This window comes from Eptesicus fuscus, chromosome 4 (assembly GCF_027574615.1).
Source record: "Eptesicus fuscus isolate TK198812 chromosome 4, DD_ASM_mEF_20220401, whole genome shotgun sequence".
NCBI lineage: Eukaryota > Metazoa > Chordata > Mammalia > Chiroptera > Vespertilionidae > Eptesicus > Eptesicus fuscus.
The window spans coordinates 22,571,368-22,589,427 of NC_072476.1; the positions used below are offsets into that span (position 1 = coordinate 22,571,368).

The 18,060-nt window shown below is 41.6% G+C and overlaps 2 protein-coding genes across 10 annotated transcripts in view; one reads left to right on the forward strand and one right to left on the reverse strand.

Annotated features, from left to right (window-relative positions):
* NTAN1 (N-terminal asparagine amidase) overlaps positions 1-18,060 on the forward strand; it is a 35,834-nt gene that overhangs the window by 13,467 nt on the left and 4,307 nt on the right. For 2 of the 6 annotated variants that reach the window (XM_054714766.1, XM_028145483.2), the window contains exon 9: positions 1,097-1,210. In XM_054714766.1, the coding sequence (XP_054570741.1) occupies positions 1,097-1,210 (114 nt within the window). The other 4 variants (XM_054714763.1, XM_008141563.3, XM_054714764.1 and 1 more) reach the window with 4 other exon arrangements.
* PDXDC1 (pyridoxal dependent decarboxylase domain containing 1) overlaps positions 221-18,060 on the reverse strand; it is a 45,773-nt gene continuing 27,933 nt past the window's right edge. For all 4 annotated transcript variants that reach the window (XM_054714757.1, XM_028145477.2, XM_008141558.3 and 1 more), the window contains exons 13-24: positions 16,845-16,895; positions 15,028-15,091; positions 12,818-12,906; positions 11,520-11,625; positions 9,898-10,069; positions 8,791-8,909; positions 8,397-8,518; positions 7,375-7,467; positions 7,205-7,301; positions 6,166-6,270; positions 4,090-4,322; positions 221-1,264 (exon numbers count right to left, since the gene is read on the reverse strand). In XM_054714757.1, coding sequence (XP_054570732.1) covers positions 1,205-1,264; positions 4,090-4,322; positions 6,166-6,270; positions 7,205-7,301; positions 7,375-7,467; positions 8,397-8,518; positions 8,791-8,909; positions 9,898-10,069; positions 11,520-11,625; positions 12,818-12,906; positions 15,028-15,091; positions 16,845-16,895 — 1,311 coding nt within the window. In that variant the 3' untranslated portion in view covers positions 221-1,204. The remainder of the gene's footprint in view (positions 1,265-4,089; positions 4,323-6,165; positions 6,271-7,204; positions 7,302-7,374; positions 7,468-8,396; positions 8,519-8,790; positions 8,910-9,897; positions 10,070-11,519; positions 11,626-12,817; positions 12,907-15,027; positions 15,092-16,844; positions 16,896-18,060) is intronic.

Genomic DNA, 18,060 nt, shown 5'->3' on the forward strand with positions numbered 1-18,060 from the left:
AACATTTTTTAAATATGTGTTTTGTTGTTATTGATTTCAGAGAGGAAGGGAGAGGGAGAGAGGCAGAAACATCAATGATGATGAGAGAGAATCATCGATCGACTGCCTCTTACATATCTCCTACTGGAGATCGAGTCTGCAACCCAGGCATGTGCCCTGACCGGGAATCGAACTGTTACCTCCTGGTTCGTGAGTTGACTCTCAACCACTGAGCCACATCCGCTGGGCTAAATAATATTTTAATTTTAAAAGTTAGAAAAATAAAAACCCAAGACTGGCATGCCCTGATAGGTGAAAGAATCCCTTAAAAATGTGTGTAAAACTGTGAAAAAAGTAGAAATCACATTCAAAGCACCCAAAAGAGATCTGCTCATTCATGAAATGCTGACAGTTTCATTGGAAAATAATGTTTGGATTCAGAGGGACCTGTTTTGCCAACCCTTTAACATTTTTAGAGTTCCTTTTATAATTTCTCAAGTAGTATCATAGCCTTGATTTAGCTAATATTCAGAATATATTTCAATCTCAGTAACCAAAATAGAACATTCGTGGGTAAGCTGACTATGACCATTGACAAATTTGAGAATTTAGGGAGTTAGTTGGTCATTTGGTAAATGAGCATTTTTACAAATTGTTTTTCCTTTCTTTTGATGGGGCAGCGGGCTTTTGTAAAGTTGCAAGGTAACTTAGTTACTTGGGTATAAATAACAAGGCAGTGTTTTATGTAGCCATGAGGAACATGGACTTCAGTCAGACAGCTGGGTTTGAGGCCCAGCTCTGACACTTACTGGAAATGGGACTGTGGGCTGTGTGCCCCAGCTCTCTGAGCCTCAGGTTTCCAACCAAAATGGGGGAAATGCCATCTTCATGCAGGATTGTTGTCAAGACTAAACAAAATAATGCATGTTACCCACTAAGTGCAGTACCTGACAGTTGGAAGTATTCAGTAAGTATTGTTATTAGGAGACAGTTGTAAAGAAGCTTATCATTCAGGTAAATGCCTTAAGTGCTAGACTACACTGGAGCATGCTTTAATGGTAGGGTGTGAGAAGCTGATAGCATTCCTTAAAATCTATCCTTGCAATGTTCTTTTCAGATGGTTAGTATTTACGATGCAAAGACAGAACAACTTCGTATAGGACCGTATTCCTGGGTGCCATTTCCACATGTGGATTTCTGGTTGCAGCAAGATGATAAGCAAATACTAGAGGTGAGAATTTACAAGGTGGGCAAATCTTAACTCTCTGGACCCTGGTCTCCTCATCTGTAAGAAAGAAAAGGGTTTAGACTAAATAATAGCTGCTTCCCCCCCTTCATTGGGTAGTATTTATTTTTAGGATGCCACTGGCAGACCCCACTTAACTTTTGTATCAATGGAGATAAGCAATGTCCTGGGTAGACACTTGCATAGGTGAAGTAGTAAGCAACCAACTGCTCTTTTCTCATGAACCCAGTACACCTGTTCTTACGTAACTTTACAATTTACATGTGTTTATAGAGTGAACTGAGAACATCCTGATTAATGTTCAAGGAACACAAGAATATTTGTCATCTTTATCAAAGTAGGGAACAGCGAGAGGTTCTTCTCTCATGCCTCATATCTTGTTTTTCCAGAACCTTTCCACTTCACCTCTGGCCGAGCCCCCCCACTTTGTTGAACATATTAGAACAACCTTGATGTTTTTAAAAAAATACCCATCTCCAACAAACACACTATTTCCTGGAAATAAAGCTCTGCTCTACAAAAAAAATGAAGATGGCTTATGGGAAAAGGTCCTTTCTACAAGAAGCTAAAAATAGGAATTACCAAAGAAAGCAACTTTTTGGCATGACAGAGACCACTGGTGGGGGTTGGACAGAATATTAATTTGGAATCTACATCCGTTGAGTCTTAGTGTCTTTCAAATGACTTTCAAAATAAAATCTTATTTTGGCAAAGGCATTTGTTACTTTTTGCTTTGCTAAAAAGTTGACATCCAGCTGTTGCTTTTTGGTTAGTGATAAGGGGCAGAGGAGAAGCCATCTGCTCACTATTCTATGACAGCCATTTCAGTTACTTAGGTAATTCTAATTCTACAAAATTAGTGAATACAGGGAAATTTATAATTGAGTCTGCTTTAAAAACAGTATTTAAAATACAATAAAGTTCAGTCAGAATTTATACATCTCACTGAGGGTGGTGTTTGTTTTTTTTTTGACCCCAAAATATTTTAGAAGCATCAAACCCAAACTGATATAAATGTACTTCTAGATGAATGAGATGGAAGGTTCAGAAAGACAAACAGGATTTGATCTCACTGTCCTGCATTACAATTATGTCTAAAATAGATAATTTCTCATGAGAATAAACTTAATCTTAGTATTACACAAAACCACTGATAAATCTGTTCTTTTAGGTATTAAGTCATTAAAATGCCCAAATTGTGATTATTGTGCAAGTTATATTTTTCAGAAATCTTTATTTTTCTGAAGTTTCTGTCTATCCAAAAGGAAGTGACTATGCTTGACTGATAATAAGATTTATGAACCGAACTCACTGGGAACAATTTCAAGAACCTTTATTGAAACCAACATCCAAATAGTATCTCAAGGGTGAAATTCTGTTTCAGCAAAACAAATTTAACAATTCCAAATATATATAAAAACATTTAAAAATTAATCTTGTTAAAGGTGATAATTTCCCCTTCCCCCATTTTATCTGCTATACTTCATTGCACCAAATAAACAGGGAAGACTTTGTTTAATCATCTGCACACACACACAAAAAGAAAAAGGGAAATTGCATTTTGACAAATGCCAGATGTCAGAAATCACATCAAATCAGAGTGTAATTATAGGCTTACTGTGTTATAACTAAGGCTTCCAATACTACAGTCCACAAACCCAGTGTAAATTCCCACCGTCTCACGGTCTCTCAAGCCTGACTGCTGGACTGGAAGGCACGGGCCATTGCCTATGGTGAGTGAAGGGGTGCCGTCCTCTGGAAAAGTAGACAGGGGCAGTCATGGAAGGGCTAATCAGTTATTTCAGCAGTAGTCTGGCTTGGTCAGCCTGAGAAAGGTTACTTTTCTCTCATTTGTGTGTTGGGCCTAAAGGGGTGAGATGCTAGTGGAACAAACCTATGGAAGCTCCCATGTGAAACAGGTCAAAAGTATACTTACTTTAGAATTTAAATTTAACTGGGTGCTACATAGCATGTTTAATATTAGGCTTTTAGGAGTAGCATCTATTAGGTTTTCAGATATTAAACATAGAAATGAGCACAGTCTGTTCTCTTGTGCCAATTTAAAAGCTTTACCAATATTTAAAAATATACATATATATGGTCAAGAAGAGTTTTTACAGTTTCTCTTAATAGATGAATCATTTAGTTTAGAAATAGTATATAAAGGGAAAAATGGATTTGTGGCAAAGGAAAGTCACAGACAGAAGCACTGCCCAGTCACCTTGCTAGATAGCCTGCCACAGCTTGAGTGGACACAGTCCGTACTTACGTCTCCAGGGAAAGCAGCGGTTGGGGATGGCAAGAGAGGGCTTCTGACACTCTTATTTACAATTCCATTGAAACCCATTCTCCTTCAAGCCAGCACAATCCAGCTGTATATTGCAACCTGATCAAACTAAACGCCTACTAAAATAGATGGCAAAGGAAGGTTGTCTGTCTCTCCCTGCAGTGGCATAGCAGAGAACCTGGAGAGGTCTAAAGAAAGCTGTCTTACCAGGAAGTTCTGTGTAACTAATAATTTATGTTTACAAGATAAAAGCATGTGTTTCAAGTGGCAGACACTTGACATTCTGAGTGTTCTTTGTGAATAAAAAGTGTTGACGGTAACTTGGGGGGAATTATTACTACAGTTGGATAGACAGAAACAACAGTTCTCTGTACCCATTAAATTAGACAAATCAGTTACCCTGATTTTTTTGCACATGTGCAAAAAGCCAGTTAAAGCACAAATAACAGTAATTTCTCTTGTATTAGCATGTGGCACAGTTCACATTTTCAGTATAACTTTATCTTCCATGACACAATATTCAGTACAGTCTCAAACCAAACACTGAATTTTATCTTAAGTTTTCCGGTTCTTCTACCTGTGGGCGGTCATCTTCTGGGCCCTGGGCTCTGTTCTGGAAGGTTCCAGTCTGCTCGGCTTCCTGAGGGGCGGGAGCCCCTGGGTGTTGCTCAGGGCTGTTAGCCTCCAGGGCCTCTTGTTCCTGCCCACTGGACAGGTGCTCCATTTTTTCTAAGTCTTCAATGTGACTGACTGAGCTCGTCTCGCTTAGAGCATCTGAGCCTCTTAGGGACTTTTTAAAAGGCTTCTGGCCTAGAGAAAGATGGGATAAACAGCACTGAAAGTTCAATAAAGGATACTTCTGCAACAAAGCTCTCTGTGCAACAAGTGGTTGCTTTATCAATTCCAACCATTCAGTGGAAATCCCCAGTATTACTGGTTTGGAAGCATTTGAGTAACGAGAAAAGAAAAGAGATCTGATAATGGACTAACATGCTCCCAAGGCGAGGACTTTGGAGGCCACTCGTGAAAAGCTCAGGAGAATAAAATAAACACCAGGTTAAACATGATGCCAGCTCTCAAGACCGTAATTCCCCCCTCAGGAGTGCTACAGAGGTATTCTTCCAAGGCTGAAGCCCAAGGCTACTGGAATGGTATTTAAAGGGACAGCTGGGCCCTAACCAGTTTGGCTCAGTGGGTAGAGCATCGGCCTGTGGACTGAAGGGTCCCAGGTTCGATTCCAACCAAGGGCACATACCTGGGTTGCGGGACTGATCCCCAGTAGGGGGCGTGCAGGAGGCAGCCAATCAATGATTCTCATTACTGATGTTTCTATCTCTCTTCCTCTCCCTTTCTCTCTGAAATCAATAAAAATATAATAAAAATTAAAAACAACCAAAAAAAGGGACAGCTGGTCTTAAGAGAAATGGAACTTTGGGTTAAAGACCATGAAAACAAAGGAGTGTAGGCAATATCAAATGGAAAAACATTAAATGATGCAGAAGTCTATTTTCCCAAGAGAAATGTAAACCTTTTTCTTTTTTATTTTGAGAGAGGAAGGGAAAGAGAGAGAGACACATCAATGTGAGAGTGGAACATCAATCGGCTGCCTCCTGCACATGCCCCCTACCAGGAATCAAGCCTGCAACCAGGGCATGTGCCCTGACTGGGAATAAAATCAGCAACCTTTTGGTGCACAGGACAATGCCCAACTGAGCCACACCAACCAGGGCCAACCATATTCTTTAATGCTAATGAACTCAAACATCTATATATATAAAAGCCCAGCAACCATTAGGATGGAACAACCAGAATAACTGGTGGCTATGACACGTATTGTGGCAGCCAAGCAGCCTGATTTGGACCGTGATCGGCCCCCAACACCCCAATTGGGGGGCAAGGCTGGCCGCCAACCGCCTGAGGCCCCTCCCCTCAATTGGCCCCCAACACCTTTAAATCACTGCCTGGCTCCCTACATTTAGTACAAGCACAGGAAAATAATTTACATTTAGTAAAAGCCCAACCAGAGTCTCCAGAGGACTCTGCCATTACTGCAGCCAAGGTGTGGAATTCTCCCTCCATGGCCTGCAGCCCCAGGAGACCTTCCAAGTTAGCCAAAAAGGCAACCTAGGCATCAACGGGATGGTGGCCCTTTACTGAGGAATGTGGAAAGGCTGGGTGGGGATTTTGTGAAATTGCAGTGCCTTCCAGATTAGGTGCGCTTTCAATCTCTCTTTAAATGGGGCGAAGAAGACTTGCAGGCTGCCAGGAGCAACAGTGAAGGGTAAGCACATTCAAAAACAGAAAAACGTTTAAACAAACAGACATAAAGATCATATTGGGAAACTGAGGGTAGAGCCCCAGGAAGAACACAAAAATCATTAAAGGGCCATCATCCATCTTGATATACGTTTGCAAACAACACATAAACAACTTCATCTCATGGCATGTGAAATGCAAAACAGTTCTGTTGTGGGTTTTCTTTTGGCCATCCTTAAAGTATAATTAGATCCAGCTGGGGGAAAGCTATAGCTTCCAGTATTAGACCCCCTCACCCCCAGCAGGCCCCACCTGATTGGCCCCCATTGGGGTGGCCAGACGGACCCCTCCTGTGCACAAATTTGTGCACCAGACCTCTAGTGAAGATATAATGTACCTGGAAGTCTGAGTTTAGTTCGAGTGCCTGAGGGGGTCTGAGGCGGTGTTACTCCTGTATCTTGTACTTTGTAGACATATGTGTGTTCTGTGGACTCCAGAGAGCCTGCCAGGGAAAGAAAGAGAGGGGTGGGTGGGGGGGGGTGAGTGGAAACTCCTGACACAGACTACCTTGGCAGATGCTCCCATTCAGCCTTGTTCCCTACTGAGCTTCCTCCAGCCATGCAGCCTCACACAGACTAGTGGAGACTTGGGTACTCCTGAAACATGCCAGAACTGGAGAAAGCCACCTCACAGCTGTGCTCAAGAGTCCCGGCCCTGCTGGAGTGTTTCATCCTTATTTCTCCAGGTATCCTGTGCACATGCGAAGAAAGCCAGCAGTGTGGCTGGCCTAAGCTCGCCCGGAGAGCAGGCCCAAGTGGGAAACACCCTAACTTCCGCCTCGGAAGTGCTTTAGCAACTGTACTTTAGTAACAAGGAATGAATGCCTCTTTGCTAAAGGCTGAGGCACGGCAGGTTTTAAAAGTCAGATTATCTCTGGTTGTCATGACAGTGGAGTCATCATTTCCTGGGGAAGGGTCACAGGAAGGGGCCCCTGGTAGAACAGGAAAGGAGTCTTGTGGATATCATCTTCCCCAAACCTCAGCAACTGTTAATAGTCCAGTGCTACAGACCATGGTCTTCACTGGGCAAAGGCATTACTTTACTGGGCAAAACATGAACGAGGACTACAATGTTCACATGGAAACCAAATGCCCAGACACAGTCTTGAGGGCCTGAACAGCTGAGTGAACATGTTCTCACTGGATTCCAGGAAGAGAGATCTGCTGTAGGCAATGTGCATCTGCTTTTGGGCCATTTTAGCTAAGGGCGTAGGAGAGGGGAGATGAGAAAGTCACAGGGGCAGGCAGATTCCTGGCACAGTACCCAGGATAAAGCATGGGACACACACAAGGCTTTTCAGAATGAGTGTGGGATCCAGGGAATTTGGTCCAAACTCTCAGGGTACATGAGATCTGGGAGGAGGCTGTTAGTCCTACCTGCTGTTAAGTTAAAAGTTCTTCCCTTCTGTGAAGGCTGGACTGGAGAAAACCAATTCAGCACGGATCCTACTACAGGGATCTGCCGTAACACCCCCTGCAAAACAGAACGTTGCTCAACATCACCCTGTCCAGTCCAGCTCCCAGCCTGAGCCACTCAGCAGACTCACCTCTTCCAGAAGGCGCTCCTCATTGGCCTTCTGCAGTTGAACCTGAGCTTCCTGAATTCCTTTCCGAACCACTTCTGTCATGTTTTCCAGAAGCTGTATTAAGACCAAGAAAGGCATTACTTGTCATCTAAACTTACTGCCTGGGGCCTAGAACTATTAACATAGCACTGGGGACATTTTTCTAATGGAATTCTGCAGTTTAAAAGGTCAGTGTAAAAATAAAACAGAAAATCAAATAGAAGAGGATAAAATGCTCAAGGAGGTCTAGGCAGACAGACCTTGGTGACCAGCCTCATTAGCCAGGGAACAGAGAGGAGCAATAACTACCCCTATGATCTGAATGTCACATCGTTAGAAAATAGACATGCGGCTCCCTATTCGTGGAAATGGAGTCAGAAGTGAGATAGTCAGGTTTGGAAGAAACTGCAAAGTCCATTCAAGAATGAATCAAATGTCCTTCTCTTCCCCCCCCTACCAAAAGTGAAACACGTGACACGTTTCTGTCTCCTCTCAGATCAATCATGTTTTGGTCCCTTTTCTCTCCTTTTGAGTGATTTCTAGTGATTCAAATCTCTGGTTTGGAGAACCAACTTTAAGCCTCAGAGCCCCCTCTCCATGCCAACTGGCCAGCAGGAGCAGGTCTGTTACTGATGGGAAGTTCCAGTTCTCAGAAACATCTGTCTCATTCAGCCTCAGGACCCAGCTCCCACCAGGAAGTCTTCCCTGACCTTGTCAGACAGTGAAGGCATCTTTCTGAATGCTCAGCTACCTCTAACTTCTCTTCTATAGCATTTACCACCTCACTTGGTTATACGTATCTCTTTCCCCCACTGGCTTGTGAGTTCCCCAAAGGCAAGTACCATGTCAAATCCACTTGGCATTCCCAATGCCCGGCACCATGCCTAATTCATAGCAAACATTTAAAAACTTTTTGGGAAAGAATGAACAGACATTTGTGACTCTAGCTAGCTGCCCAAGCAAAACCTAGAAAAGGAATGAGATTTTTCATTAGTCTTACAGACCCTTGAGTTTTCCTCAATTTCTCGGGCTGTGACTGCAATGGTCTCCACTAGTTCGGAAACATCTACATCGTCACTCGCCATGCCAATGTAAATACAGCTCTTCATACTTTTATACTCAGGGCCTGTGGGAAGAAACAACAGACCAACTTGGTTACCTGACATGAGTCAGACACCGACCCGCTTTTTTGTACATGCAAAGGAGCCTCCCTGTGGGGTGAGGAAAGTGGTTCTAATGAAACGAGAAGCCCGGAGAGGCTGCGGACGGGGAAAGGAGCTATTTCACCCCTCAGGAAGAACTAAAACGTTTCCTCAAAAAGATACAGCCCGTTTTCCCTTAAGCCAGTTAGAAATGTCCTTGCACAGTTAACAGCTGATTTATAAAAGTAGTAATTACCCATTTTAAATGTAAGGTCAGATTCTAGTTCGTTTAACTTTTTCAAGAGTCCAGCATGGATTTTTTCCCCTTCTGGATCTAATTTCAAACTGTTCTTATCATCATTAGCATGTTCATACCTGTAAAAAAGATAAAACAACAGTATTTAAAGCTAGAATATCAAATGTCTCTCGGACACAGAGTTACTGGGGGAGTATAAGCTACGGGAGGTTACCAAGAATGTGGATTGAGACAAATGGACAAAGGAGCTGCTCAGGGAGGGTTTCAAGACCAAAAACTTTCAAGAATGTCTCAAGGAAAGGTCAAGTCTGTAAGGCCATGACATTTACAGAAGGGGGCAAGGTCTGGAAGTCTCATCATTTGTGATTAAAAGGAGCTGTCCCTCATCCTGAAAGGAGATGGAAAGCAGCCACAGGAAGGACAGCACACTGACTACAAGGGCTGCAGGAGTTTGCTCTGCTGAGGCACGGGGCCCTTTTCCTCATACGCCGCGGACAGGCACCATCTGTCAGCTGCAGACCTGTATGTATCTCCTAGTGACGGGGAGCTGGCACAAAAGCACATACAGCAGCTCCTGCTGCACTGAGTGCAATGGTGGGTCCCGTCGCCTGCTGCATGTGCTGTTAGTGCCCAGAATTACTACTTTTTTATTATTAATTTATTTACTGATTTGAGAGAGACACATTGATTTGTTGCTCTACTTACTGATGCATTCATTTGTTAATCTTTTTGTTGTTGTTAATGCTCACCCAAGGATATTTTTCCATTTTTTAGAGAGTGGAAGGGAGGAAAGAGATAGAGGGAAATATTGATGTGACAGAGACATACCAACTGGCTGCCTCCCGCACCTGCAGGCTGGGGATTGAGCCTGTAACCGAGGTATGTGCCCTTGACAGGAATCGAACCCGGACCCTGCAGTCTGTGGGTCGACGCTCTATCCACTGAGCCAAATCAGGCAGGACCAGAACTTCTAATTGAATGTTCATTAGACGTTTTTACTATGACTGCATGTATTCATCTGAGATTTTTAAGTTGGTTCATAAAATGACCCACCTTGGTCTTTATACAGCAGAGAAATTAACATTAGGCAACAAGCAGAAATCATACCTGACAACCCCTATTCCAGGCCAATTAGGGTCATCAACATGTAATAGGCCCACTGTTCTTGTCACTTCTTGCTTGAACTCCTCTCGCAACTGTAGTGTACAGGTCAGGACCGGCAGCTTGCTTTCTATGCAGGCTACGAGCTGATCCACGTCCTCTCCCCGAGTTCCTAAAACTAAAAACATTCACAGAATGTTAGAGAAATGCTTAAGGAACAGCTAAAAATTAGAGGGCAGGGCTCCCACTTCCTCTCCAGAAAGGCCAACAGCTCTAGGTACATCCAATTAGCTGGAGCTGAGGAGCTAAAAAAATAAAAAGCTACTAAACCTAGATATGGAAGAATCTGGTATTATATAGTCAGACCCTCCAGGTGCAGACAGTTTTTTCTCACAAAGATAGAATTAGCCCCTCTAATTTAACACACAGTGACTCTAATGTAAAAATGAGATTCTTCCCACAGAAAGATTCTGCTTAAATCAAGTAAGAACAAAGAGGCAACCATACAGCACATTAACATCTTGGAAGAAAGGTATTTTGTTGTGCTTGTGGCGGGAGGCAGGCAGGGCAGGGTGATGAGGACAGAACTAAGTCACTTAGGGCTGCAGGGATCCAAGAGTCTTGGCACCATCATGGCTCCCTCACTTCCGTCAATTCCAACACTGCGCATGACCTCACTGAGCCGCAGTACACGCCGCCTCAGTGTCCTCAGCCCGCTTTCCCAGTGTCAGAGACCAAGCCCCTGGGGCTGGGTGAGGATGCTGGGCGGCAGGGCAGAGACTCCTGGAGAATCCCGAGGCCACCAGCCATCTTCACAACAGCTTTTCTTTGCAGGACAGATGCCTAAACTTCCCTACTTTGATGTTTTTGAGAAAACATCCCAAAATGTTGAGAACATTTCATGAAAAACCATCAAACATTTTCTAAAAATGTTTAAATCATTTCAAAATAAAAGCACAACAAAAAAAATTAATACATCTTTTTTCAGCTTATTTTAAATGCCTACTATAATATGCTAAGCACTATCTAAGGCATTTCATATACATGTTCTCATTTTAATATTCACACCATTACCATGAAGTAGTGGGAAATAGGTCTGGAGTTAAGTAACTTGCTCAAGGTCCCCACAGGTATGAAGTGGCATAGGGGAACAAATACCCAGGACTCTGTCCTCAGAGTCCAGGTACTTTCAGCTACATCCTTCCTTAAGGGACTAAAAGGTTCTCAGCCTTTGCTGGCCTATGTGAATCACCAAGGGAACTTTTAAAGGTAAGATGCCTAGGCTCCACTCTAGACCAAGAAAATCAGAATCTCTGTAGGTGAGGCCCAGCTGATGGGAGTTTTCAAAGCTCCACGGGTGATTCTAATATACAGACTGGACTGAGAACCACTGACAGGAAAGGGTCAAAGGGAGTTTAAGTGATTTCAGAAGTCTCCGTTTCTGAGAAATTACACTGGAAGGCTAAACTACCTAAATTTAACCCAAAAGACAAGAAAAATCCTCTTCAAAGAGAACAGAATATCACAAGGGAAAGCTATAACACCCCACAGCCTGGACTTCCATAGACATGTCACTGTTGTTCCCCAGAACAAAAGTGAGGGCAATCCATGGAGACAAGTTAAGTTACCTGCCGCTGTCATCAAAGGGCTGAACCTCACACACACTCCCTCTGCTTCCAGATCCATGACCGTGAGGCCACTCACAGGCACCAGCTGTTTCAGCTCTTCTCCCAGCTGCAGGGAAAAGGGTAGAATGAACACGAAAGGAGGGAATCAAGTGTCTTCAGACCTACCCTCGTCCATTCAGCCCCGGACTTAAGGAGCTCCTGTGGGTCTCATTTCCTTTAATCTTTCTTTTAAAAAAGGAAATCTTTCCTTTTTAAAAAATATATGTTTTTACTGATTTAAGGGAAAGAGATAGAAACAGCAATAATGAGAGAGAATCATCAATCGGCTGCCTCTTGCACGCCCCCCACTGGGGATTGAGTCCACAACCTGGGCATGTGCCCTGACTGGGAATCGAACCGTGACCTCTTGGTTCATAGGTCGATGCTCAACCACTAAGCTACACCGGTTAAGCTCCTTTAATCTTTTGATTTTCTTTGAATGCTACCATAATTCTTTTTTAAAAACAGTAAATTTTACATCTATTCTTAATAAAAAACCTAAGTTCATTGTACAAAAATCTAGGAAATATAGGTAAACCAAGTGAATAAAATAAAAATTACCCACAATATACCACTGATGTCATGTGGCATACCCACACTGTCTTTCTCCCTGTATATGTGTGTGTGTATGCCTTATTGTTGTCATAAACCAGGATAGTCTACACACTGGGTTGTAATCTGCATTTTTCATATAACTTATGACCATTTCCCTTCTTTTATAAACACCCAGTCACATGGTTTAATCTGGCTCTTTTCAATGTCACTGTATGGACATTCCATTACTTATTCACCAAATGTCCTAGGTTGGGCATGTCCAGTGTTTTGCTAGGATTTATAATACTATGCTACCCATCCTTATATTGTTAGAACATTCTTTAGACTGAGATCCTTGGAGGTACAATTTTAGTGTCAAAAAGCAGCCAGAGCACATGCCTTTATTCATACCGCCAGACTGCCGGCAGTGTTCAGGGGCCTCTGGCTTATGTGCTTTCTGGTATCACCACAGACCCTCACCAGAACTCCAAAATGGGTGCACTGTAATCTACACTGTGCATGTTGTTTAACAGCAAAGAAATGGTCACATGAGGAAACTGAGGAGATATGCTGGGAAGACTTGCTGGAGCCAGGCAGTATGGGAGGTAGTGATCTGATTAGGAACAGAACCCCAGGATCAAGCCCAACGCCTTCACAGGAGGCTCTCTCCTGTGGGTCTCATTTCCCAGACATGGCCACGTAAAACGCACAACTGCCATTCTTACCCAGCGATTCAGTGCATCACAGGAGTGTCCCTCCCGGCCGACTGTTGAAGGTGCCATGTTGGGTGCTGGGACAGCTTTAAGCACTGGATCTGAAACCAAAACAGAGGAAGGGATTCACTTCCCAGAAACACAGCAAACTAAAGAAGGCAACCCTCCAGCTTCATTTCATTTAGCTTCTAACATTAACCCACACAACAGTTTCAAATAATATGGAAATCAAATGTGTATCTTATATGAATGGATGCACAAAATGTGGTGTATACATACATGGACTATAATTCAGCCTTAGAAAGGAAGGAAATTCTGTCACAGGCTCAGCATGGATGAACCTTGAGGACACTACTCTAAGTGAAATAAGCAATCACAAAGGACAAGTACTACATGCTTCTGCTTTTATGATGCACCCAAAGATGTCAAATTAATAGAAACAGGAAGTTCAATGGTGTTTGCCAGGTGCTGGGAAGAGGAAGAAAATGGAGAGATGCTGTTTAATGGGTAGAGGGTCAGTTTTGCAAGATGAAAAAATTCTGGAGAGCTGCTGTACAACAATATGAATATACTTAATACTACTGAATTGTACCTGACAAATTTTAAGTTTTTTTAAGGTTAAGCTGACAAATTTTAAGTTTTATAAAGCACAATTTAAAAATAAATGTATCTTGCTAAATTAAATGTTACTTGTTTCATGAAAAACATAACCCTTGAATATATTCACACAAATAGAGTTCTTAACTTTATTTAAAAAGTTTTCTATCAAGGGATTTCAAAAGGAAATCAAAGCAGCCCTGACTGGTTTGGCTCAGTGGATAGAGCGTCAGCCTGCGGACTGAAGGGTCCCAGGTTCGATTCCGGTCAAGGGCATGTACCTTTGTTGTGGGCACATCCACAGTAGGGGGTGTGCAGGAGGCAGCTGATCGATGTTTCTCTCTCACTGATGTTTCTAACTCTCTATCCCTCTCCCCTCCTCTCTGTAAAAAATCAATAAAATATATTTTTTTAAAAAGGAAATCAAAGCATAACATTATAAATTATCAACTAAGCACTGTGCAAAGTAAATCAGAGAAATCACCCAATAGCTGGGCTTCAAAACAGAATCAGCCTCTACTCATCAAACAATGTGGATGACTACTCATGCCAGGAGCTGGGTCAGAGGGAGAGAAGACTGATAAGGATTTTTTCATCTTGGAGTTTACATTCTACTTGAGGAAACAGACCATAAAGAAAGAAATGAAATCACTAATATTGCTGTGAGTGCCATGCAGGAAGGGGGGCTCACACAGGCAGGGAAGGCCTCTCTGAGGAGGTGGACATTATGGAGACCTAAATGGAGAAGAAGTCAGCCAGAAGATGAGGGGAAATGTACTAGAGGAGGGGAAACAGTAGTGCAAAGGTCTTACTCTAGTGAGCAGGAGGAAAAGTGGCCTAAGAAGAAGTCAGAAAGGCAAAGGCTAGAACTGTAGGCCTTACAAGACCTAGCACAGAGCCTGGACCTCATTCAACTGAAACAGTAAGACCCCAGAGAGTGACGCGATGTGACTTCCACTTGTAATGCTCACTCGGACTGCCATGTAAAGAATGGTCTGGAATGGGATTCGGGGAATGTACCAAGTTGATAGATCAGTGAGAGGGGACTGTGGCCATCCAGGTGAAAAATAACAGCGCTCTGAACTAGTCTGGTGGCACTTGGGACATTCTAAAAAATAGAGATTCCTAGATCCAACCTACTAAATCAAAATACAGGAGATCCAACCTACTAAATCAAAATGTCAAATTAATAGAAACAGGAAGTTCAATGGTGTTTGCCAGGTGCTGGGAAGAGGAAGAAAATGGAGAGATGCTGTTTAATGGGTAGAGGGTCAGTTTTGCAAGACGAAAAAATTCTGGAGAGCTGCTGTACAACAATATGAATATACTTAATACTACTAAGCAGGGCCCCCAACCTCTATTTTCAAGGGACTCTTTATCATTCATTCCAGTACTAGTGCAGACACTAGAATTTGGAAACCACTGGTTTACCATAGGAAATTACTGATAAAATGCTAAGGCATTTAGGTCTCGAGTTCTTATGAAAATTATTAAATGTTTCTGAAATGAGGACTGAAGATTTTAGTAACAAAATATTTTGGATTTTGTATTTTACTTGAAATAGTTTAAAATTAAAAGCTCTTAGACACAAACACAAAAGTAACACTTTTTTTAAAATCACCTACCTGAGCCTGGTAATTCCTGGAAAAATCTAAACACTACTACTGGAGAACTGAGCTCATCTTCCACCTGAAAAATAGAATCTGACATTACCCCGTAACATCACATTTCAAACACTTACAAAATGAAATAGAGAGTTTGAAAAACCGGCTAGAGATTTTATATTTTCTTAATAAACACAAGTTTAAAGGCTAATTTCAGTTGTTAGAGAAACAAAAATTAAGGGTTCAATAAATAATTATAAGCTAGTTCTGAGAATACATTGCTGAATCACAGTAAGTGACACTAAAAAAGAAAATACAGTAAGTGACACTGCTACACTGAAAGTAGAAGGAAATTTTAATAACAATGGGTAAATATAAGTCATCATAACATTAAAGATAAAAAAAGGCAAGGAAAAAGTTGAACTAGAATCAGTGCTGAGAGAGCCAATGCTTTTAAGAATCCAAAAATGATGCTAACTCAATCAGTCAGGATTGACTGGAACTTTTTATACTCATAGAAAAAAGGAAAACAAGGACTTTTATCTTTTCAAACTCCCTGAACAGAATGCAAGTCCTGCTGGTAATGTAGATAACCACAGTCTAGAACGGAATCTACGTATTTTCTATATCAGCGATTGCCAACCGGTGGTCTGCGGACCACTGGTGGTCTGTGAGGTCCGAAAGGTTGGCAACCACTGTTCTAAATCACTGAAGTGGTACTTATACTCAGGACAGGCATCAGGCAACCAACTTCATTAATGGATTTCATTACAGATGAAAACATTCACTACATTAAGATAAACCAGTGCCAAGTTTATGTTCTCCACTGAACAAATACACAGCTGACCATCAGCTTCACTGTGGAGTCAAGATATAAAGGGAGCTACAATGCCCTTGACAGACTGTGGTACTTTGGGAGGTGAGGGAGAGAGAAACATGGGAAGAAAGATCTCTAGGCATTAAAAATTCCGTACTACTATTATAGTCATTAAACCTATTTTCCAAAGCTCTGTGAATGATGTCTCATTCATAGGGCCACCACAGGAAATGCTAACTTGGAAAGATGACAGGAAGTTGTCAACCCAAGATTTTCTCTACTGACTTTTCAAACAACTCTATGGATGTCATTCAGATCAAACACGATGTATATTCAAATCTCCTAACTATTTATTAAGCCGATTCCTGTGTCTTCACATCTATTATTTCTTTAACTTTCATAAAAATAAATCCATTAATACTTTAAAGTTAGGGGTGCTTATTATTTAACCTTTTGCACTCGGATGTCGAGTGTGACTCGACACGGTTAGCATCGGTAGCAGCTCTTTTTATACTCTTTGAATGTATCAATAATTTGAAATATAAAAAAATCCAAATAAATAAGTTTATATGAAAAGAAACTCCAGTTTTTTATTCTACTGCTGCGCTTTGTAAAATCTGGGGTATTTAAAAAATTAAATCCCGAGTAGAATAAAGGAATCGAGAAAAAAGCAAGCGAGTGCAAAGGGTTAATAGGATGGATAAGCCCAATAAGGAAAAAGGAAGAATGGGTTCCATATCCAAGGATTCAATTAACAGGGGATCAAAAATGTTTGGGAGCCCAGATGGTGTGACTCAGTGGTTGATGAGGTCACAGTTCTACTCCTGATCACAGCACAGGCCTGTGTTGCAGGCTCGATCCCCAGTAGGGGGTGTGCATGAGGCAGGCAATCCATGATTCTCTCTTTTCATTGATGTTTCTCTCTCTCTCTCTCTCCCCTCTCCCTTCCTCTCTGAAATCAATTAAAAATATGTATTTTTAAAATATTTACTTCAAAAACAGATCAAATTTTATACTATACCAAAATTTTGATGTGATTCACTTTCTTCAAACTTTCTTGCAACCGTTGACTCTGTAAATAACAAACACAAAAAACACAAGTTATGTAATTTTATTATATTGACAAGAACATATTAAGAAGCAATTTTCATGAGTTCTTTGCAGGTCTGCAAACAAGGATCTTGCGCAGATAAAGCCATTTGCATACAGGTGATTTCTAAGTTCAGCTGACAATTTCTGCATTTCAACATCTGCAAATATTCCCTATTTTTTCAGTTTAAAGTTCTATTTAGTGGTTCTAGAAGAGCTTTTTCTGATGAGATATAAGTGATTTTTCATGTTAGTCATTCATTCATTCAAAAACTACTAATGAGTGCAGGCAACAAAAGCAAAAATAAACAAGTGGGACTACATCAAACTAAAAAGTTTCTGCAGAGCAAAGGAAACCAACAAAATGAAAAGGCAACTTACTGAAGGGGACAAAATATTTGCAAATCATTTATCTGATAAGGGGTTAATGTCTAAAGTATATAATGAATTCATACAACTCAATAGCAGGAAAAAAATTCTGATTTTAAAAAATGGGCAGAAAATTTATACAGACTTTTTCCAAAGAAGACATAAAGATGGCGAACAGGCATGTCAAAAGATGTTCAACATCCATAACCATTAGGGAAATGCAATGAGATATCACCTCACACCTGTCAGAATGGCTGTTTTAAAAAAGAAAAAATGGCACGCCAGTGTGGCTCAGTGGTTGAGCATTGATTTATGAACCAAGAGGTCGTGGTTCAATTCCCAGTCCGGGCACATACCCAGTAGGGGGGAGTGTAAGAGGCAGCTAATCAATTATTCACTCTTATCATTGATTTTTCTATTTCTCCCTCTTCCTTCCTCTCTGAACTCAATAAAAATAAAAATTTTAAAAAGAAAATAAATAACAAGTGTCGGCAAGCATGTGGAGAAAGGGGAAACCTTATGCACTGTTGATGGGAATGTAAATTGGTACAGCCACTACAGAAACAGCATGGAGGTTCCTTAAAATATTAAAAATAGCCGTGCACTGTATGGCTCAGTGGTAGAGGGTTGCACGTTCGATCCCCAGCCCTGGACAGGGCACATTCAGGAGGCAACCAACCAAAGTGTCTCTCTCACATTGAAGTTTTTTTCTCTCTCACTCCCTCTCTCTAAAAATCAACAGAAAAATATCTTCAGGTGAGTATTAGACTAAAATTAAA